General features: G+C 43.7%; 1 protein-coding gene across 1 annotated transcript in view; it reads left to right on the top strand.

The window, feature by feature from the left end:
- LOC106562645 (voltage-gated delayed rectifier potassium channel KCNH8) overlaps positions 1-24,135 on the top strand; it is a 305,465-nt gene that overhangs the window by 92,612 nt on the left and 188,718 nt on the right. The window contains exon 2 of the mRNA XM_045704813.2: positions 18,061-18,294. Coding sequence (XP_045560769.2) covers positions 18,061-18,294 — 234 coding nt within the window. The remainder of the gene's footprint in view (positions 1-18,060; positions 18,295-24,135) is intronic.

Genomic DNA, 24,135 nt, shown 5'->3' with positions numbered 1-24,135 from the left:
TGGGACAAAATCCCTCCTGAGATGTGCGCAAACCTGGTGGCCAACTACAAGAAACATCTGATCTCTGTGATTGCCAACAAGGGTTTTGCCACCAAGTACTAAGTCATGTTTTGCAGAGGGGTCAAATACTTATTTCCCTCATTAAAATGCTAATCTTTTTATTACATTTTTTAAATGCGTTTATTTTTTATTTTTTTGTTGTTATTCTGTCTCTCACTGTTCAAATAAACCTACTATTAAAATTATAGACTGATCATTTCTTTGAAATTGGGCAAACGTACAAAATCAGCAGGGGATCAAATACTTTTTCCCCCCACTGTATCTCTCTGGCTTTCATTGCTTTCCTTCTCCCCGATAAGCCAGCAGCAACAGGGAGCCGGATATAGCAGGAAACAGAAAACACCGAGGCTGAGGAGGTGTAGTGAAAATATATGGGTTTGGGAGATAGTTGAAGGAGACTGGCTGTGTGAGTGAGTGAGTCTTTACCTGCCTGGAGCTTGACCCTTGTCACACCATTGGTCCGGGAAGGCAGCGGTTGCCATTACCTGACTGGAGCTTGACCCTGGTCACACCACTGGCCCGGGAAGCCAGAGGTTGCTATGACAACCGACTTGCCCACAGGGTTAATGATCAACTTCTTTTTACCACCAGTCAACATCCTAACGAGCCGTTAATGGTGTGTTAGCCAAGTTAAAGCACATGGTGGGTATGGGTTTACACAAAAGGATCGGATATGGAGACTGGAGTGTGCCACTCCACCCAAATGATAATACACACATAAACATACATATTAGACATACGCACACATGGACACACACATACCGGTAGCAATAGAGAATCTAACAATAAAGATCAGATTTTCCATGGAGAGAGAGAGGGGAGAGAGACAGACAGACAGACAGACAGACAGACAGACAGACAGACAGACAGACAGACAGACAGACAGAGACAGTACATGTACTGATTAGGAGAACAGAACAGTCTGGTGTCAGGACTTGGTCCAAACCAAATGTGAAAGCCCCTGAGCGTAGCATCTAGCATGTAAACAGCAGCATACCACCCTGCATCCCACTGCTGGCTTGCCTCTGAAGTTAAGCAGGATTAGTCCTGGATGGGAGACCAGATGCTGCTGGAAGTGGTGTTGGAGGGCCAGTAGGAGGCACTCTTTCCACTGGTTTAAAAAAAGATCCCAAGGTGCTGTCTTTTGGATGAGATGTTAAAGGGGTGTCCTGACTCTTGTGATCACTAAAGACCCCATGGCACTTATTGTAAGGGTAGGGCTGTGGAGGCTCCTCAGAGGAGGAAGGGGAGGACCATCCATTGTGAATTTCATACAAATTTAAATAGTGAAATTTAGAAATGTATCCTTTTTAGATAAAACTATACAAAATATATCCATGTCACAAAATAATTGATTAAAACACACTGTTTTGCAATGAAGATCTACAGTAGCCTCAACATCCCTCTGTAGGAAAGCACCATGGTGTAGCTGGAGGACAGTTAGCTTCCGTCCTCCTCTGAGTACATTGACTTCAATACAAAACCTAGGAGGCTCATGGTTCTCACCCCCTTCCATAGACTTACACAGTGTTTATGAGAACCGGAGGACATCCTCCAACTTATCAAAGCTCTTGCAGCATGAACTGACGTGTTTTTCACTCAAAGGATCAGATAATGAATCTAGTACTGAAAGCATAAGCTACAGTTAGCTAGCAATGCCATGCATAAAATGTGGTGAGTAGTTGACTCAAAGAGAAAGCTTTTGGTTTTATTCATTTATTGCCACCGGAGCCTGCCGGTGTAACTAATTAACTGCTTGCTGCCTACACTGTACTGCATGATTGTAGCGGGTTTACTTACGCGTTAGTTCTAGTAGCTACGACGATGTAGGTAGGCTGTGTGTAGCGATTATGATAAGCAGGTTTGGCTTGGAAAGGTTTTCGCCTGGTCACAGACAGCTGATGTGTTGTGCACTGAAGTCCACAAGTGAAGGGACAAGGTGAGAGGAGGAGAGCATGTTGATGCGAGAAGGAATACAGCGAGCAAAAGTGATCATGCTGTTTGTACAGTGGCAAGAAAAAGTATGTGAACCCTTTGAAAATATCTGGATTTATGCATAAATTGGTCATAAAATTTGATCTAAGCTTCATCTAGGTCACAACAATAGACAAACACAGTCTGCTTAAACTAATAACACACAAGCAATTATACGTTTTCATGTCTTTATTGAACACAACGTGTAAACATTCACAGCGCAGGGTGGGGAAAGTATGTGAACCCCTGGATGTAATAAGTGGTTGACCCTCCTTTGGCAGCAATAACAACCAAATGTTTTCTGTAGCTGCGGATCAGACCTGCATAACGGTCAGGAGGAATTTTGGACCATTCCTCTTTACAAAACTGTTTCAGTTCAGCAGTATTCTTGGGATCTCTGGTGTGAACTGCTCTCTTGGGGTCATGCCACAGCATCTCAATCAGTTTAAGATCAGGACTCTGACTGGGCCACTCCAGAACATTTTACATTTTAGTCATTTAGCAGATGCTCTTATCCAGAGCGACTTACAGTAGTGAATGCATACATTTCATACATTTTTTCCCCGTACTGGTCCCCCATGGGAATTGAACCCACAACCATGGTGTTGCAAACACCATGCTCTACCAACTGAGCCACACGGGACTGTGCGGAAGGTGTATTTTCTTCTGTTGAAGCCATTCTGTCGTTGATTTACTTTGTGTTTTGGGTTGTTGTCCTGCTGCATCATCCAATATCTGTTGAGCTTCAATTGGTGGACAGATAGCCTTACACAGAACCCAAACTGGCTGCGTGCATGCGCCATCGTGCATACATTTATTTTGTCCCCCCACAACCAAACGCGATCACGACACACAGGTTGAAATATCAAAAAAAACTCTGAACCAATGACATTCATTTGGGGACAGGTCGAAAAGCATTAAACATTTATGACAATTTAGCTAGTTAGCTTGCACTTGTTAGCTAATTTGTCCTTTTTAGCTAGCTTGCTGTTGCTAGCTAATTTGTCCTGGGATATAAACATTGAGTTGTTATTTTACCTGAAACGCACAAGGTCCTCTACTCCGACAATTAATCCACACATAAAACGGTCAACCAAATTGTTTCTAGTCATCTCTTCTCCTTCCAGGCTTTTTCATCTTTGAACTTATATGGTGATTGGCATCTAAACTTTCATAGTATTACCACGACGACTGGCAACACAGTTCATCTTCAATCATCCACGTGGATATAACCAATGAGGAGATGGCACGTGGGTACCTGCTTCTATAAACCAATGAGGAGATGGGAGAGGCAGGACTTTCAGCGCGATCTGCGTCAGAAATAGAACTGACTTCTATTTTAGCCCTTGGCAACGCAGATGCTCGTTGACGCGCGAGCAGTGTGGGTGCAATAATTGAATAACATAGATTTCTAAATTTTTTTGCGACGCCTGCGCACGCGACGCGAGCGGTGTAGTCAGGGTATTACATGCTCCTGCAAAATGTCTTGATAAACTTTTTCTGTCGATGATAGCAAGCTGTCCAGGCCCTGAGGCAGCAAAGCAGCCCCAAACCATGATGCTCCCTCCACTATACTTTACAGTTGGGATGAGGTTTTGATGTTGGTGTGCTGTGCATTTTTTTCTCCACACATAGTGTTGTGTGTTCCTTCCAAACAACAACTGTAGTTTCATCTGTCCACAGAATATTTTGCCAGTAGCGCTGTGGAACATCCAGGTGCACTTTTGCTTACTTCAGACGTGCAGCAATGTTTGTTTTTTGGACAGCTGTGGCTTCTTCTGTGGTGTCCTCCTATGAACACCATTCTTGTTTAGTGTTTTACATATTGTAGACTCATCAACGGAGATGTTAGCATGTTCCAGAGATTTCTGTAAGTCTTTAGCGGACACTAGGATTCTTCTTAACCTCATTGAGCATTCTGCGTTGTGCTCTTGCAGTCATCTTTGCAGGACGGCCACTCCTAGGGAGAGTAGCAACAGTGCTGAACTTTCTCCAATTATAGACAATTTGTCTTACTGTGGACTGATGAACATCAAGGCTTTTAGAGATACTTCTGTAACCCTTTCCAGCTTTATGTAAGTCAACAATTCTTAATGTTAAGTCTTCTGAGATCTCTTTTGTTTGAGGCATAGTTCACATCAGGCAATGCTTCTTGTGAATAGCAAACTCAAATTTTGTGAGTGTTTTTATAGGGCAGGGCAGCTCTAACTAACATCTCCAATCTCGTCTCATTGATTGGTCTCCAGGTTAGCTGACTCCTGACTCCAATTAGCTTTTGGAGAAGTCATTAACCTAGGGGTTCACATACTTTTTCCAACATACACTGTGAATGTTTTCAATATAGACAAGAAAAATACAATAATTAGTGTGTTATTAGTTTAAGCACACAATGTTTGTCTGTTGTTGTGACTTAGATGAAGATCAGATCAAATTTGATGACCAATTTATGGAGAAATCCAGGTAATTCTAAAGGGTTCACATACTTTCTGTTCGCGTGTGTTCAGGGGTGTATTACAGTTTTTCTCCATTGGTTTGGCTCATTTCTTGAAACAGAAATTACATTCTCAAAACTCTAAGATCATTTGGCAAAACAGTCTTACAGTTCAGCACAACACTATAGCTCACTTGCAAAAGCTCATATCTCTCCTAAAACTGTTCACTCATGCTTCAAAACTAAATTCCTTTCCCATATAAAGAGTCAGTGCCCCGAAAATGGCAAAGATCCTTCTCAATTGCTTTGGCTCATTTCTTGAAACAGACCGGACGTTCTCAACACTCTTGGTGCTTTAACCAAAACTACATTTCCTTCTCATTTAAACAGTCAGTGCCCCCAAAATGCTTCGTCCCTTTGGCATTGTGTAAGCACTGCAAGTCAAAATGTTTAGATGTTTTGTCACTATGGCAGAGGACCATTGAAATATCCCTCATGTCCACCTTTCAGTCTTAGCCCAGTCCTTCATTGACAATGGTTACTGTACTGTTTTTTGTCCAGCTAACAGAATACAATTGTGTATAAAACTGAAAAAAAGAAATAGGATTTTAGGGTAAGAGTAGCCTCAAAGGTTTGACATCACACATTGCACTCATACTGCCAAGGAAATTGTAACCATTATCATTCACACACATAAAGTAACTTCCATACATCAGAGTAAAAAGAAAATGTATACAGCATAATTTACTGTAATATAAACACACAAACAAAAAACTATGAAAATTATATGCAGCCTACAGTGCTGTAAATAAATCTGGAGTTTCACAACTAATAGTTCTTCACTGGTCGCTGTCCTCACCCTCCCTCTCCTGGCCACCATCCTCACCCTCCTGGCCATCCACACGCTGCTGTCTGTCTGGCCACAGATTCTCGTCCACATCACAGCGTATATTCTCCCTTGCGATGCAACGAGGGAAGAAACGGCGTGCATGTCGCAACCATCCCCTACACTGATCTCCTGTAATATCCTCACACGCAGCGTCCATTGCATGGAGCAGGGACCTCTGATCTTGAGCCCGATGCTCATACACTCTCCACCTCCAAGCGGAGAAATACTCCTCAATAGGATTGAGGAAAGGAGAGTAAGGTGGTAGGAACACCATGACCATCTAGTGAACCAGGCCCTGATGAGCGGGCCACGGTGGAAATTCACATTGTCCCATACAATGGCATATTGTAGTAGGTGAGACCCAACGAGACCTCTCTCATTTTCAGGGATCAAATCAAAATGAAGGCGGTCCAAGAAGATGAGGAGCTTCTGTGTATTGTATGGGCCAAGACTGGGGATGTAAGTGGCCACACCATTCTCAGATATGGCAGCACACATAGTTATATTGCCCCCTCGCTGGCCTGGGACATCCGCCGTGGCCCGGTGGCCAATAATATTACGGCCACGTCTTCGGCCCTTGGCCAGGTTGAAGCCAGCTTCATCCACAAACACGAGGATGTGATGGGTCTCGTTTCCTTCCAATGCCATTATTCTCTACAATAGCGTAAAAAAAGAAAACATCAAATCAGTCATACAGAAGAGTCATACACTACAGTTACAGACAATTACACAGGAATGTTCTATGTTCTCCACAAGTTCAATATACTACTGGCCACTACTCCAGTGGTTCCAAACCTGGGGTACATGTACCCCTATGCAGAGGTCCTACAGGGGGTATTTGACAGAAAGGGGAGGGGGGAAATCATCAATGACTAGACTTACTGAAATGTTACAGTAAAACCCACAGTATTAGATAGATTTACATGGGAGGCACTAATTGCAGCTCTTTGACCCCTTTTCTTATTGTATGTTATATTCTTCAAAATAATGATTATAATGATAATTGCATCATACAGTAAGCTGCAGTTTTTAGGCGAAATGTTGAAGTCAGATAAATCAAATACTTCCATACCTGGATTACCTGGATACACAAATCAGGTAAAGTGGGTACTGACTTACATGTACATACTGGTACTGCAGCTCTTTCACTCTATCAGAGTTCCTCTCAAATGGTACCCTGTAAATTTGCTTCATTGTCATCTGATGCTTCTTCAATATCCGGTCTATTGTGGAGTTGCTTATAGAGTTGACATTTTGGAATATGGCATTGTCTTGTAGGATTGCAGCGTGGATCTGTCTCAATGTGATGGCATTATTTGCCATCACCATGTTACAGATCTCTTGTTCTTGTTGTTCATTGAGAAGTTTTCCTCTGCCACCCGTGCAAGGTTGTCGTCCAATCCTAGATATAGATGTCAAAGGACAACACTCCATTCGTAATGTATACCTTATGTATTCCTTACAGAATGAGTTACCTATGTAATTGTATTGTTGTTTTACTTACAGTAACTTTACCACAATTCTAATGCGTCACTGCACAGTGACTGGAATACTACTGTAAACTGTATCATCAATACTGTAGAAAATAAACTATTCCATAGTTTATTTTCTCCAATGTTTTTCTTGTCATTTTTAGTATCATAACATCCCATTGAGGTAAGATATTACTGTAGGCCTATCGCGCACACACACACACACACACACACTAAATTAATAGGTAAATGTGTAAATAAATATATTTCTTGCTCTATGCACAGTGTCCTGTCCTATACAACATATAATTCCATCATTGACTGACTACATACCTGTTTTCCCTGCGAAATGTTTGGATGATGGAGGAGACTGTTGAGCGAGGAACATTAGGCTGCAATCGGTGACCTGCCTCCGCCATTGTGAGGCCATGTTTGATGACATGGTCTATAATTGTGGCCCGAATTTCATCCGGGACAGCATGGTGTCTTCGTGCTCCTCGGCCTCTTCCCCCTATTCCACCACCATGCACCCTTACTCCTCCTCCTCCTCCTCTTCTTCTTCCTCTTCCTCGAGCAGGCAGTTGCCCTTGTTCATTTACTTGGCCAGGTGCCTCCATGTTCAGAAATTGTACTGGTCCTGCATGGTCAAGCTCTTTACATACGTGTTTGGCAGCATTCACAGTCATGGACAGCACCTGTCAGGTAACTAAACATACTGTTTGATTGGTCATCTGAGATGTGTGAAACTCCTCCTTCGTTAGTCTAGTTTCACCTGACTGTCAATTGCTGTAATACATTTATCAAATGTTCCAAGGGATTCATATATGGTATTCATGGTATTATGTTCTTGACTAATTTTGACAATTGAACAGACTATTGTGCATGTGATGACTTATACAATGAAATGACGCTGACACGTTTTGGAGCGAACAACAATCAACAATCAGTTTAGATCGATAAGATCTATTCACTTGGAAATTGTGCTAAATGTAGGCTACATGTACTTAATAATTTGCAAATATGTACTGAGACATTGAGACATGTACTTAGACATTTGCAATTTGATGAAATTAATGAGAAATTCAATTCTGTTGTGAACAATTGCCAAGTGGTTTGGAGGTTTGTCCATGTAGTTTTGAGAATGTAATTTCTGTTTCAAGAAATGAGCCAAACCAATGGAGAAAAACTGTAATTCCACCAATTCTGTTGAAAAACCTTTCAGCAAACAGAACGGGGATAAACATACCTGAATTTGTCCAATAGAAACTCTTGTTTGCAACTGATGGACTAATGATTACATCCTAGATCAGCTAGATGCAGGCAAGAGTGTGCAGGCGGTACTAAATGTATCACTGTCTGTGTAACGTTCGTCGCCTGGTGAAGAGGAAGCGGACCAAAACGCAGCTGGGAGCGAACACATGTTTATTCAACACACTGGAATTAAACATGTACACAAAAATCAAGAAAAATGCAGCTACGTTACGTGCTCAAACAAAGAGACAACACCCCACAAACAGCGTGGGGAAAACAGCAACTTAAATGTGATCCCAATCAGAGACAATTAGCGACAGCTGTCTCTGATTGGGAATCGACAGAACCCAACCTAGAAATAACCCACCTAGAGCCTACACAAGGCTAAAACGTAAACCAAACACAAACCAATGAAAAATACCTAACATGACACACCCTGACCCAATATACCCGAGTTCACCTGGTCAGGGCGTGACAGTCTGTCACCTTGAGTACTCAAATTTTTCTCTCGACCTGTGCACCAATGTTGTAAACTGTCATTCACAGGCTAGGTTTTATCAACCTCATGATGGGTGTAGGGAAAATTTGAGTATCATGTAGTAACCTAGCTAAACCTATCGATGTTACATTGAGCTGGGTATGATTGACAGTCTTCCAATATGCTGTAATAGAAATAAGGCAGTGGAGAGAAGCATGACGGGAAGCATGATGTAAGATGCAAACCTAATATTCCAACTGATTATAGGCTACTAAAGCCAACAACTTACCGCTGCACCACAGAGTTTTGATGAAAACAGTGGAGAAGAAAAATGTCTCTGATAATCACACGCTGCTATTTATTGTTGACCAGCAGATGTCGCTAATGTGCGTTGCAAACAGATAATGAAGCTCCGAGCCATACACCGTTTTTCTGCACAATTTGGTGAAAGCTCCAAAGACTCAGAAAGACTTGGTTTCCGTTAACTATGCTGGCACGCCATTGTGCAGGAAGCCTGGCGGACGACTCGAAGGGGAGGAGGACAGTGTGGTGGGTCAATTGCTCAGCACGAACTTGCGGCGGGGGGGGGGGGGGGGACGGGGGGGGGTGATGATGGGGTCTTATAATTCACTACCAGGCTAGCTAGCACACACACACACACACACACACACACACACACACACACAGCAACCCAGGCCAGCCAGCTTGGTAATAAGACTAACTGACACACAGCTCACCCACCCTGCTCTTACCAGTCGCTCAGTGCTGAGAAATTGCTTGTTCTCTAATGTCCAGTCCCCAGTTTTATACCTTCTGTGTTTAGAAACAGACAGTCCAGGGACACGCTTCAAACTGAAAAACACTCACATTCTAATGTGCATGTTGGTTTTCAAGGCAGATGCCCATGGTTTAGGGATTCTGCTTTCAATGCTTTTGGATGCCACTGCATATCTGCATTGATTCTCTCTCTCACACACAAGCACACACACTGACATTGTGCACCATAGCAGACTCATGCATGAGTATTGTGTGTGTGTGTGTGTGTGTGTGTGTGTGTGTGTGTGTGTGTGTGTGTGTGTGTGTGTGTGTGTGTGTGTGTGTGTGTGTGTGTGTGTGTGTGTGTGTGTGGTGTGTGTGTGTGTGTGTGTGTGTGTGTGTGTGTGTGAGATGCACTTTCTGTGGTCAAACAGCCCTCCCCTAGCTTTCATCTTTTCAAAGCTGCTGCAGAGGTATCCTTCAAAAGTGCTTTGATTACCAGGCAAACCAATATCTAGCCAGTCAGGCATCAGACACACACACACCACCAGTAGTATGGCTCATATCACAAAATGCAGTCTGTTTCAATGGGACTGGAATCCTGCACAGCTATTTAAAAGACAGTAGCCTAGAATCCTGATGTCTTTGTCTCTGAACATGTAAAATGAACTGCTCACATGTCAATCCACATGTATAGTACACTCATTCTACCTTACCCAGAGAGAGAGAGAGAGACAGACAGACAGACAGACAGACAGACAGACAGACAGACAGACAGACAGACAGACAGACAGACAGACAGACAGACAGACAGACAGACAGACAGACAGACAGACAGACAGACAGACAGAGACTACCTCCAGGGATAGCGAAGAGCCAACAGATCTCCAGTATAGACTGGTTGATAGCATAGCCACCAGAGGCTGTCTTTTCAGTCCCTTCTCCTTGTTTCCCCTCCTGGTTTACCTCATCTCATTATGGATCCCCTCCCTCCTTTCCCTGTCTCTGGACACCACCGGGCTAGACAGCCACAGAAGACTAGGTCCATTGATCCGTCTAGGACAGCAGCAGTGGGGTGCTCATCATGGAGCTCAGTGGATCTAGTGTTCCATCCTTTGTCTTTTAACATGAGGCTAATAAAGAACCTGTTTAACTTGGTGTGTGGAATATCCAAGTTTATCAATAGATAATCAATAGGTTTACTAGATTAGTTACTGTTGTGCACTACTGGACTTGGCTTGATACTAACTGTCTGTTTGGGCTCAGATAGAGGGGCTTGATACTAACTGTCTGTTTGGACTCAGATATAGGGGCTTGATACGAATTGTCTGTTTGGACTCAGATAGAGGGGCTTGATACGAATTGTCTGTTTGGACTCAGATATAGGGGCTTGATACGAATTGTCTGTTTGGACTCCGATATAGGGGCTTGATACGAATTGTCTGTTTGGACTCAGATAGTGGGGCTTGATACTAACTGTCTGTTTGGACTCAGATAGAGGGGCTTGATACTAACTGTCTGTTTGGACTCAGATAGAGGGGCTTGATACGAATTGTCTGCTTGGACTCAGATATAGGGGCTTGATACAAATTGTCTGTTTGGACTCAGATAGAGGGGCTTGATACGAATTGTCTGTTTGGACTCAGATATAGGGGCTTGATACGAAATGTCTGTTTGGGCTCAGATAGAGGGGCTTGATATTTATTGTCTGTTTGGGCTCAGATAGAGGGGATTGATACTAATTGTCTGTTTGGACTCCGATATAGGGGCTTGATACGAATTGTCTGTTTGGACTCAGATAGTGGGGCTTGATACTAACTGTCTGTTTGGACTCAGATAGAGGGGCTTGATACTAACTGTCTGTTTGGACTCAGATATAGGGGCTTGATACGAATTGTCTGTTTGGACTCCGATATAGGGGCTTTATACGAATTGTCTGTTTGGACTCAGATATATGGGCTTGATACGAATTGTCTGTTTGGACTCAGATAGAGGGGCTTGATACGAATTGTCTGTTTGGACTCAGATAGAGGGGCTTGATACTAACTGTCGGTTTGGGCTCAGATAGAGGGGCTTGATACTAACTGTCTGTTTGGGCTCAGATAGAGGGGCTTGATACTAATTGTCTGTTTGGGCTCAGATAGAGGGGCTTGATACTAATTGTCTGTTTGGGCTCAGATAGAGGGGCTTGATACTAACTGTCTGTTTGGGCTCAGATAGAGGGGCTTGATACTAATTGTCTGTTTGGGCTCAGATAGAGGGGCTTGATACTAACTGTCTGTTTGGGCTCAGATAGAGGGGCTTGATACTAACTGTCTGTTTGGGCTCAGATAGAGGGGCTTGATACTAACTGTCTGTTTGGGCTCAGATAGAGGGGCTTGATACTAACTGTCTGTTTGGGCTCAGATAGAGGGGCTTGATATTTATTGTCTGTTTGGGCTCAGATAGAGGGGCTTGATACTAATTGTCTGTTTGGGCTCAGATAGAGGGGCTTGATACTAACTGTCTGTTTGGGCTCAGATAGAGGGGCTTGATACTAACTGTCTGTTTGGGCTCAGATAGAGGGGCTTGATACTAATTGTCTGTTTGGGCTCAGATAGAGGGGCTTGATACTAACTGTCTGTTTGGGCTCAGATAGAGGGGCTTGATACTAACTGTCTGTTTGGGCTCAGATAGAGGGGCTTGATACTAACTGTCTGTTTGGGCTCAGATAGAAGGGCTTGATACTAACTGTCTGTTTGGGCTCAGATAGAGGGGCTTGATACTTATTGTCTGTTTGGGCTCAGATAGAGGGGCTTGATACTAACTGTCTGTTTGGGCTCAGATAGAGGGGCTTGATACTAATTGTCTGTTTGGGCTCAGATAGAGGGGCTTGATACTAACTGTCTGTTTGGGCTCAGATAGAGGGGCTTGATACTAACTGTCTGTTTGGACTCAGATAGAGGGGCTTGATACGAATTGTCTGTTTGGACTCAGATAGAGGGGCTTGATACTAACTGTCTGTTTGGACTCAGATAGAGGGGCTTGATACGAATTGTCTGTTTGGACTCAGATAGAGGGGCTTGATACGAATTGTCTGTTTGGACTCAGATATAGGGGCTTGATAGGAAATGTCTGTTTGGACTCCGATATAGGGGCTTGATAGGAAATGTCTGTTTGGACTCCGATATAGGGGCTTGATACGAATTGTCTGTTTGGACTCAGATATAGGGGCTTGATACGAATTGTCTGTTTGGACTCAGATATAGGGGCTTGATACGAATTGTCTGTTTGGACTCAGATAGAGGGGCTTGATACGAATTGTCTGTTTGGACTCAGATAGAGTATCACGCCCCACAAACAGTAGACTAGGGGGTAGCATTTCCTGCAGTTCTACACAGTTTGATATGACTTATTATGCCTCTCTTGTGAGGTATTTTGAGGGGTATATGAATGGTTATTTTAAAAGAGAGAGAGAGAGAAAGAGAGAGAGAGAGCAGACAGGGATTAAGGAGCCAGTGACTTAATATTATAAGAATACCCCTATGGTTAGAGCTTAACCACATAGTCCTCAAGTGTCGGTGTATACACACATCACACATCCGTAATGCAGGGAAAGGCAGGTCCAATGACTAAGTTATGTAAGTAAATAAAGAGACCGACGCAGTTCACACACCCAGCATAAAAATGTATATCATGTGTAAAAAGGACGCCTGGGTCGTTAAATATGCAGTCTATTTATTGAATACATATTTCATGCAGTGTTTGCAAACTAAGTTGTGATAACATCCCGTGGGTTATAGATCTAACACAGACTTCACGCCACTGTCCCAACACTGATTATTAATGTCTAGACTAAACTAGCTAAGGGTGTTTCAATTTGTTTATTATTATCAAAGATCGGGTTTCACTGATCTAAAAAGTTTTTCCTAAGCCTTCAATTTAGAAACGCGACCAAAAATAACCTACAGATAGAAACGCAACCAAAAATAACCTACAGATAGAAACGCGACCAAAAATAACCTACAGATAGAAACGCAACCAAAAATAACCTACAGATAGAAACGCGACCAAAAATAACCTACAGATAGAAACGCAACCAAAAATAACCTACAGATAGAAACGCGACCAAAAATAACCTACAGATAGAAACGCAACCAAAAATAACCTACAGATAGAAACGCGACCAAAAATAACCCACAGATAGAAACACAATCAAAAATAACCCACACATAGAAACACAACCAAAAATAACCCACAGAGAGAAACAACCAAAAATAATCTACAGAAAACAGTTACAAATGATGGAGAAAGCCTTATCTCACCAAAGGAGATTTTGAATGAGAAAGTAAAATATTTTAAACAAATGTTCTCGTCAAGTTCCTGATGAGTTTTGTGATATCCTTCTCCCAATAATCATGTTAAACAATCGGTGACACAAACAAAAACTTGTAAAAGCCTAATTACACAGGATGAACTATGGTTGGCATTTGATTCCTTTCAGACAGGGAAAACCCCTAGCCTTGATGGCATTCTAATAGAGACACAGTATAGCAAGCTTTTTATGAACTACTGAAAGATCCATTACAATCATGTTTTAATTACTCCTATATAAATGGCAAACTGTCAGACACACGGAAGAGAAACTGATCTCTCTCCTACTGAAGCAGGAACCAGGGGGGCAATACAAAGACACAGTCTTGTTAAAAAGAGGCGTAAAACAAGGTTGCCCTCTGTCACCATACTTCCATTGCCTTCAGAAAGTATTCACTCCCCTTGACTTTTTCCACATTTTGTTATGCTACAGCCTGAATTTAAAATGGTATAAATTGAGAGTTTGCGTCACTGGCCTACACGCAATACCCCATAATGTCAAAGTGAAATTATGTTTTTGGAATGTTTTACAAATTCATTCAAAATGAAAAGCTGAAAGGTCTTGAGTCAATTAGTATTCTACCCCTTTGTTATGTCAAGTCTAAATAGTTCAGGAGTAAAGATTTGCTTTACAAGTCACATAATAAGTTGCATAGACTCACTCTGTGTGCAATAGTCGTGTTTAACATCATTTTTGAATGACTACCTAATCTCTGTACCCAACACATACTATTATTTGTAAGGTCCCTCAGTCGGGCAGTGAATTTCAAACACAGATTCAACAACAAAGACCAGAGGTTTTCCAATGCCTCGCAAAAAAGGGCACTTATTGGTAGATGGGTAAAAAAAAAAAAAAAACAGACATTAAATATCCCTTTGAGCATGGTTTGGATGGTGTATCAATAAACTTAGTCACTAGAAAGATACAGGCGTCCATCCTAGCTCAGTTGCCAGAGAGGAAGAAAACCGCTCGGGGACTTTAAAACAGTTACAGTTTAATGGCTGTGATAGGAGAAAACTGAGGATGGATCAACAACATTGTAGTTACTCCACAATACAAACATGCATCCTGTTTGCAACAAGGCACTAAAGTATAACTGGAAAAAAAATGGCAAAGAAATGTACTTTATGTCCTGAATATAAAGCGTTATGTTTAGGGCAAATCCAACACAACACATCACTGAGTACAATATCTGTTGGTGGTGGCTGCATCATGTTATGTGTATGCTTGACATGGGAGTTTTTTTTTAGGATAAAAAGAAACGGAATAGAGCTAAGCACAGGCAAAATCCTAGAGGAAAATCTGGTTCAAGTTTCTTACCAAGACGACATTGAATGTTCCTGAGTGGCCTTTTACTTAAATCGGCTTGAAAAACTATAGCAAGACTTGCAAATGGCTGTCTAGAAATGATCAACAACCAACCTGACAGAGCTTGAATCATTTTTTAAAGAATAATGTGCAAATATTGTACAATCCAGGTGTGCAAAGCTCTTAGAGAATTACCCAGAAAGGCTCACAGCTGTAATCACTACCAAAGGTGATTCTAACATGTATTGACTCAGGGGTGTGAATAGTTATGTAAATAAGATATTTCTGTATTTCACTTTATCATTATGGTATATTGTTTGTAGATGGGGGAGAAGAAATATCTATTTAATCAATTTTGAATTCAGGCTGTAAACCAACAAAATGTGGAATAAGTCAAGGGGTATGAATACTTTCTGAAGGCACTGTATATGGCCTTGGCTTGACTGGAGGTGTTAGGTAGTGAATGCTGCCTGCCTGGGGTTGCGGAAACATAGACTTGGTGTACATGGGCCAACCCTTAGTTGTAACAACAACTTGCACTCTTAGAAAAAAGGGTTCCAAAAGGGTTCTTCGGCTGTCCCCATAGGGAAACCCTTTTTGGTTCCAGGTAGAACTCTTTCTGGTTCCAAGTATAACTATTTTGGGTTCCATGTAGAACCATCTGTGTAAAGGGTTCTACATGGAACTCAAAAGGGTTCTACCCTCATAAAATAATGGTTCTTGTGAGGAAAAAAGAGGAGGAGAAAGAGAGGAATAGAGGAAGAGCACTGAGCAGTATCACAGGGAATGTTAGAGACATCAATTACTCCAGTACAGTCATGTCTGAATCTGTATCACATTACAGCATCAGTAATGAGGAGAGAGAGAGACAGAGAAAGACAGAGAGAGAGAGAGACGAAGAGAGAGTGAGAGGGTGTCAGAAAGAGAGGAAAGCGAGAGAAGAAAAAGAGAGCGATGTGGATGACGATCAAGGCAATTAGCAGATCGTGCTTTTTAATACAGAAACTGTAGCTAGGCAACAGCTAGCAAAGCGCTAAAAGTGATCAAAGTAAACAACTAGACGCTGATTATTTAAGAAACCAATGACTGGATGTTTACTTGACTGTCTCAGGACTGTAATGGGAGCAGTTTTGATGTGGATTTACTGCTAAACATCTCTAAATCACAAGGAGAGTGGTCACACAGATTGCTGTCTCCTGGTTGGCGTTATTGTTAGCATAGCACTTGATGGCTCTCCTCAGTTGACTGATGGGCTGATCCCTTTGAACAGTACTTAACCTACACACACACACACACACACACACACACACACACACACACACACACTCACTCACTTTTTCTCTCTCTCACATACACACTCCTGATGCCTGCTCCACTCCTCTCCCCAGGCCAGTGATCAGTGTTGTGCTGTGCTGTGCTGGCTAAATCATTGAGGGCCATCTGGTTGTCTTCTGAGAGTTCTCTGAGTGATCAGTGTGCTCCAGGGAGTCCTATCCCAGGCAGACCATATAGGCCTAATACTACAACCACACTGAGCTTATGCCCCAAATGACACCCTATTCCCTATATAGTGCACCATTTGGGACGCACTCTGAGAGATATGAGGAGATATAAGGAGACAGCACAAACCTTAACCGGTACATTGAGGGATGGCTAAACTCATTGGCTCCAACAGATCAGAGCTGCCAGCTATGCTTTACCGCCCACTGTCTCCCACCCTACCTCCACTTTTTGGCTTCTATCTGACTGTGACTTTCTCTCTCCTGTTTCTCTCTCTCTCTCACACACACACACACACACACACACACACACACACACACACACACACACACACACACACACACACACACACACACACACACACACACACACACACACACACACACACACACACACACACACAGAGAGAGAAGGGTGAGAAAGATGTGGAAAACAAAATGTGAGAGGTTATCTTCTCTCTCTCTCTCTCTCTCTCTCTCTCTCTCTCTACACATTCATCACCCCCCCAACACACCCCCTTCTCACATATAATCAGGTGTGTTGACATCCTGTTTATGATGAGTTCCCTTCTCCCCACACTTCATTACAGCTCTCAAATCAACTGAGTGCCTCCATTGAACATCTTCCATCTACACAGTACACAGAGCACACAGCAGAACTCCAAAACCATTACACCATGAAATATTTAAACAAGCAGCTCCCACAGGAGCCCTGTGATCAATGGATCAATATGAACACCCGGGCAGAAAGCAATACTCAATTAAGGAAGCTTTTTTTTCCATTTGATTGCTGCAGGAAAACATTCTCATGAATAGAGAAGGGACAAACACATACACACACACTTCCTCTCTCTTCACAGGAAGAGACCAGACACATCAAATAGAGGTTCAAGCCAGGGCATGTTTGTCCCTGCATGAGGCATTGTTAGTGGAATGACCAAATCTGTTCTGGCTTTTCAATGAAACTCTAATGAAAGAACAGGACATTTTGGCATGTCTCTTTACATTGGGCCATTCCCTTATGTTTCTTTTTCTCAGCTTGTCTGGAGATTACATTTTCGTCATTTAGCAGACGCTCTTACCCAGAGAGACATACATGAGTAATTATGGTTAAGTGCCTTGCTCAAAGGCACATTGACAGATTGTTCACCTAGTGGGCTCCAAAATTCAAACCAGCAACCTTTCGGTTACTGGCCCAATGCTCTAACCACTAGGCTACCTGCTGCCTCAGCTCTTGTTATGATTACTTTCTCGTTTCTGGTGCACAGTAAGGATGTCCTAATACATGGTTGATGATTCCCTGCGGCTAACAAAATGAAAAGTTGCTGGAATGAAAACTAACCTGAAACTCAAATGATCTGAGCTGATAATAGACTGTTTGAGAGCTACAGTATTTCCTGTGTGTCCATTTTTCAGTTATATAACCCCCTTTCTCTTCTCTTTCCCCTCCCTCCCTCCCTCCCTTTCTTTCCTCTTCCTCCCCTCCCTTCTCTCCCTCCCTCCCTCCCTCCCTCCCTCCCTCCCTCCCTCCCTCCCTCCCTCCCTCCCTCCCTCCCTCCCTCCCTCCCTCCCTCCCTCCCTCCCTCAGACAGTAACTTTGTCCTGGGTAACGCCCAGGTGCAGTCCCTCTACCCTATCGTCTACTGTTCTGATGGCTTCTGTGAGCTGACCGGCTACGCCCGCGCCGAGCTGATGCAGAAGAGCTGTGCATGTCATTTCCTGTACGGGCCGGAGACCAGCGACCAGCTGACGGCGAAGATCCAGGGGGTGTTGGACAACAGGGGCGAGTTTAAGACCGAGCTGGTCTTCTACAAGAAGGGAGGTGAGAGGCTACAGAGACTGGGTGCATCCAAAATATCATAGCTAGGGAATAGGGTGGCATTTCCCATGTGGCACAGCGGTCTAAGACACTGCATCTCAGTGCAAGAGGTGTCAATGCAGTACCTGGTTCAAATCCAGGCTGCAACACATCCGGCTGTGATTGGGAGTCCCCATAGGGCGGTGCACAATTGGCTCAGGTTTGGCTGGGGTAGGCCGTCATTGTAAATAAGAATTTGTTCTTAACTGACTTGCCTAGTTAAATAAATGTAAAATAAAAATAATAAAAAAGGTTGGTGAGAGTGAAGAGGTGAATGATGTGTGTGTGTTGGGAACAGGGGCTACATAGCTGCTACTTGGATAAATAAGCCAAAGACATGCACAGCCAAATGGAGGACAGTCTCAATGTTGTTTTGCGCTTTGTTGTCCCTGCATATTCATTAGCATTTTACAGCCCTCTGGGGTAGGAGAAGAGAGATGTAGTAAAGTTTAGTGAGGCCTGGGGCTGAAACCATTTAGAGATCATCAAACAGAAGTGTGTGTGTGTGTGTGTGTGTGTGTGTGTGTGTGTGTGTGTGTGTGTGTGTGTGTGTGTGTGTGTGTGTGTGTGTTTGTGTGTTTCCGTGAGTGTGAGTGTATGCTTGTGTCCTCACGACACAACCTGAGCCTCCAGAACGATTCAAGGGTTATTAAGCCCTGTCCCTCATCCTCTGGTTCGGGTCCATATTCACACAATGTTTTGGAACACCATGTAATCCAGCTAATGTCATCCAGCCATCCACCCACCTGAGACAGAGAGAACAGCGTTCACCATAACAGCCGTGTAATAGGACACTGTCAGTATGAATATTAGGCTGTTTCATCCTGATTATATCCCTTTATGTACAACCACAACATGTCCACCTGTTACATGACTTTGTCAGGGTTGTTTTTGATGCTCCAGTTGAATCACTGATAGGTGGAGTGGCAAAACAAGCAGGATAAATAATCCTGCATGCACATCAGGGCCCTCATTGATAACCGAAAAGTCTGCACACGCACAAACATATATTGAGATTTATAAGCTTTGGAGTGGCAGGTAACTTTGGGGTGGCAGGTAACTTTAGGGCGGCAGGTAGCCTAGTGGTTAGACCGTTGGGCCAGTAACCGAAAGGTTGCTAGATAAAATCCCCGAGCTGACGGGGGTTTGTTCTGTAGTTCTGCCCCTGAACAAGGAAGTTAACCCACTGTTCCTAGGCTGTCATTGTAAATAAGATTTTGTTTCTAACTGACCTGCCTAGTTAAAAAAAAAATAATAATGTTTCCCGTTATAAATCAGACCTGTCGTAAAACTCTTCACCCAAGAACAAACATTAAAACTCTTTAATTTGGAACTATTGGCATTAGGCCATGGCATGCAGAAGACTAATTGTTGTTCATTATTTAGTTTCATCAATAGATTGTTGGGTTTCTATGTCCTGCCTTGGTGTAGGCTCTGAGATTCCAGTGCATTCGTTAGGTATTCAGGCCCCTTCCCTTTTTCCACGTTATTACGTTACAGCCTTATTCTAAAATTCTAAAATGAATTAGCTCCGAGACAGGATTGTGTTGAGGCACAGATCTGGGGAAGGGTACCAATAAACTCTGCAGCATTGAAGGTCACCAAGAACACAGTCAGGGAGGTGACCAAGAACCAGATGGTCACTATAACAGAGCTCGGAGTTCCTCTTTGGAGATGGGAGAACCTTCCAGAAGGACAACCATCGTTGCAGCACTCTACCGATCAGGGCTTTATGGTAGAGTGGCCAGACGGAAGCCACTCCACAGTAAAAGGCACATGACAACCCACTTGGAGTTTTCCAAAAGGCACCTAAAGGACACTCAGAGCATGAGAAACAAGATTCTCTACGGTGAAGCATGGTAGTGGCAGCATAATGCTGTGGGGATGTTTTTCAGCAGAAGGGACTGGGAGACTAGTCAGGATCGAGGGAAAGATGAACGGAGCAAAGTACAGAGAGATCCTTGATGAAAACCTGCTCCAGAGCGCTCAGGACCTCAGGCTGGGGTGAAGGTTCACCTTCCAACAGGACAACGACCCTAAGTTCTAGTGGTGTTACGGACCGTAGTTGATCCGTGATCCCTACGGATCACCCCCCACAGTTCGGCACGCATGTGAACAGCGGATCAATTGCAAAGTTTAACCATCATAGTGTGAAATACAGTTTAACTGCCGCTGTTACTTTTTAAAGTAATAATTCCCTTAACCTTAATGCAGAGTTGCAGTGAAAAGATAAAGACAAGACAGATGCGTGCTGTGTTTTACTCTGAAGCCTGATGTGATGATTTAAAAAAAAAAAGCAGTTGTGTGTACTGTTCACGTGAATGGGTCATGTTGAATCCCAACCATGGCTAGCGGAGGAACTGAAGAACTGGAAAAGCCTCCCGCTTCATTTAAGTCTCATGTATGGGAGCATTTTGGCTTCCCTGTCAAATATGATGACGGAAGAAGGGTGGTGGACAACACCATTACGGTGTGTAGGCATTGTGCCACAAGAAAGCCGTATGATCATGGAAGCATGCACATTTATAGCGTCATCACCCTGGTGTGTCAGTGACGGGAGCCAACTCAGCCAAGAGACAACTTCTCACCGCGACATTTAAGCAGCCCTTTGCTGCAGAATTAGACTGGGCTGAAGCCATCACCAAATCTATTGGGATGTTTATTGCTGCAGACATGAGGCCATATTATGTTGTGGAAAACAAAGGGTTTCAATATATGGTGAAAGTGCTTGAGCCACGCTACGAAATCCCCTGGCGCACCCACTTCAGTAGGAAGATCGTGCCAGATCTTTATGAACAGGAAAATATCAAAATTGTCTACGAATTATCCAAGGCATCCTTGCCCTCACCACAGACGGGTGTACCTCCAAGGTAACCTCCAGGGCAACGGAAAGCTACGTGACTGTGACTGCTCACTACACCACAGAGGAGTGGACCTCCAGGGTAACAGAAAGCTACGTGACTGTGACTGCTCACTACACCACAGAGGAGTGGACCTCCAGGGTAACAGAAAGCTACGTGACTGTGACTGCTCACTACACCACAGAGGAGTGGACCTCCAGGGTAACAGAAAGCTACCTGACTGACTGTTCACTATACCACAGAGGATTGGACCTCCAGGGTTACAGAAAGCTACCTGACTGACTGTTCACTATACCACAGAGGAGTGGACCTCCAGGGTTACAGAAAGCTACCTGACTGACTGTTCACTATACCACAGAGGATTGGACCTCCAGGGTTACAGAAAGCTACCTGACTGACTGTTCACTATACCACAGAGGAGTGGACCTCCAGGGTAACAGAAAGCTACGTGACTGTGACTGCTCACTACACCACAGAGGAGTGGACCTCCAGGATTACAGAAAGCTACGTGACTGTGACTGTTCACTATACCACAGAGGAGTGGACCTCCAGGGTTACAGAAAGCTACCTGACTGACTGTTCACTATACCACAGAGGAGTGGACCTCCAGGGTTACAGAAAGCTACCTGACTGACTGTTCACTATACCACAGAGGAGTGGACCTCCAGGATTACAGAAAGCTACGTGACTGTGACTGTTCACTATACCACAGAGGAGTGGACCTCCAGGGTTACAGAAAGCTACCTGACTGACTGTTCACTATACCACAGAGGAGTGGACCTCCAGGGTTACAGAAAGCTACCTGACTGACTGTTCACTATACCACAGAGGATTGGACCTCCAGGGTTACAGAAAGCTTCCTGACTGACTGTTCACTATACCACAGAGGAGTGGACCTCCAGGATTACAGAAAGCTACCTGACTGACTGTTCACTATACCACAGAGGATTGGACCTCCAGGGTTACAGAAAGCTACCTGACTGACTGTTCACTACACCACAGAGGAGTGGGAGATGCGAAGTACGGTGCTACAGACACGCCCCCTCTATGAGAGTCACACAGACACAAATCTGGCGCAGGTACTGCTAGGAGCAGCTGGGAGCAGCTGGGAGCAGCTGGGAGCAGCTAGGGGCAGCTGGGAGCAGCTGGGAGCAGCTAGGAGCAGCTGGGAGCAGCTAGGAGCAGCTAGGAGCAGTAGCAGAGTGGAAGCTAGAGGCCCAATAGCAATATCCCAACCACCACAGATAATGCCAAGAACCAAGTAAATGCAGTGATAGAGGCTGGACTGGGGCTGCAGATAGCTTGCTTTGCACATGTGATCAATTTAGCATCCCAAAGGGGAATCTCAGTGAACCAGATGGAACGCCTCCTTGGGAGGATCAGGAAGGTGGTTTCCTTTTTCCACAGAAGCACAACAGCTGCTCATGTGCTTAAGACCAAGCAAGAAATGTTACAGCTACCGACCCACAAGCTCATACACCATGTCACAACAAGATGGAACTCCACTTATGACATGTTGCAGCGCTATCTTGAGCAGCAGGCAGCTGTATACTCTGCACTGACAGACAAGACCCTGAAAAAAATAAAGACATTGTCACCTTGTCTGATGATGACGTGAAAGTGGCAGAGGAGGTCCTCCAGGTGCTCAAACCCCTCAAAACGGTTACAACCCTACTGAGCACTGAAACTGCACTGTCTGTGTCCATGATCCTACCTCTGAAAACAAGGATTCTACAATCCATGGCCCCAAGTGAGGAAGACAGCACCATCACTGGAGATGTGAAGGCTGCCATTAGAGAGGACCTGAACCCCAGATACCCCCCCTAATGTACAGGACTACCTTCATAGTTCTACTGCACTGGATCCAAGGTTCAAGTCCCTGTCTGTTCAAGTCCCTGTCTTACCTAGACCCTGCCCTATGGCGGAGGACATACAGTGATCTCACCACTGAGATTGTGGCCACTGAAGAGGTAAAAAAATAAATAAGACTGAATTACTTAAATAATAAATATAGTGCAGTCTAATCTTAGTCTATGCTATTGCTATTAGAATCATACATTTTTTATTTTGAATAATAATGGCTTTTATTAAATGTTATTGCCACAATTATAGTTCTATGAAATGTGAAATCAAATAATGAGTTAGTTTAATAGATCAAGTCATTTTTTCTGCAGGGTCAAGCCACTGAACCAACAGGACCAGACTCAGAGGCATTTCCTCCACTAAATCATTTGGCCATGAAGGAGCTTTTCGGGGAGATCTTTGTGAGCAAGGACACAGGCAAGATGTTTGCCAACACCATCGAAGAGGAGGTGGCATCCTACAAGGCAGCAAGCAGCATTCCGGTGGATGGTGATCCACTGGCATGGTGGAAAAGCAATGAGTGTAAATGCCCTCACATTGCCATGATGGCAAGATGCTACCTGGCTGTACCTGGCACTTCATTACCTAGTGAGAGGGTGTTCTCCACGGCAGGGGACATAGTGACTGTAAAGAGGTCTACCCTCTCCCCAGACAATGTAGACATCCTCATCTTTTAGAAAAATAATGTGAAGTTATAAGCTCAGGTCTGCTTTGCTTTCTTTCTTTTTTAACTTTGTTTTGATGATGTGGACACAGGCTATTTTTTCATTCACTATTGTTCAAAGGAAAAAGGTATCATGCCTCAAATTGCACTTTAATTTAACAATTGAGTATTGAATATTTATTTTTCTCTGAATGTCCTTGAGTGGCCCAGCCAGAGCCCGGACTTGAACTCGATCAACATCTCTGGAGAGACCTGAAAATAGCTGTGCAGCAACATTCCCCATCCAACCTGACAGAGTTTGAGAGGATCTGCAGAGAAGAATGGGAAAAACTCGCCAAATACAGGTGTGCCAAGCTTGAAGAAGACTCAAGGCTGTAATCGCTGCCAAAGGTCCTTCAACAAAGTACTGAATAAAGG

The sequence above is a fragment of the Salmo salar genome, chromosome 21 (genome assembly GCF_965601325.2).
Source record: "Salmo salar chromosome 21, fSalSal1, whole genome shotgun sequence".
Taxonomy (NCBI): Eukaryota; Metazoa; Chordata; class Actinopteri; order Salmoniformes; family Salmonidae; genus Salmo; species Salmo salar.
The sequence above is the reverse complement of the archived record's forward strand: the minus strand, read 5'-3'. Positions and strand labels throughout refer to the sequence as shown.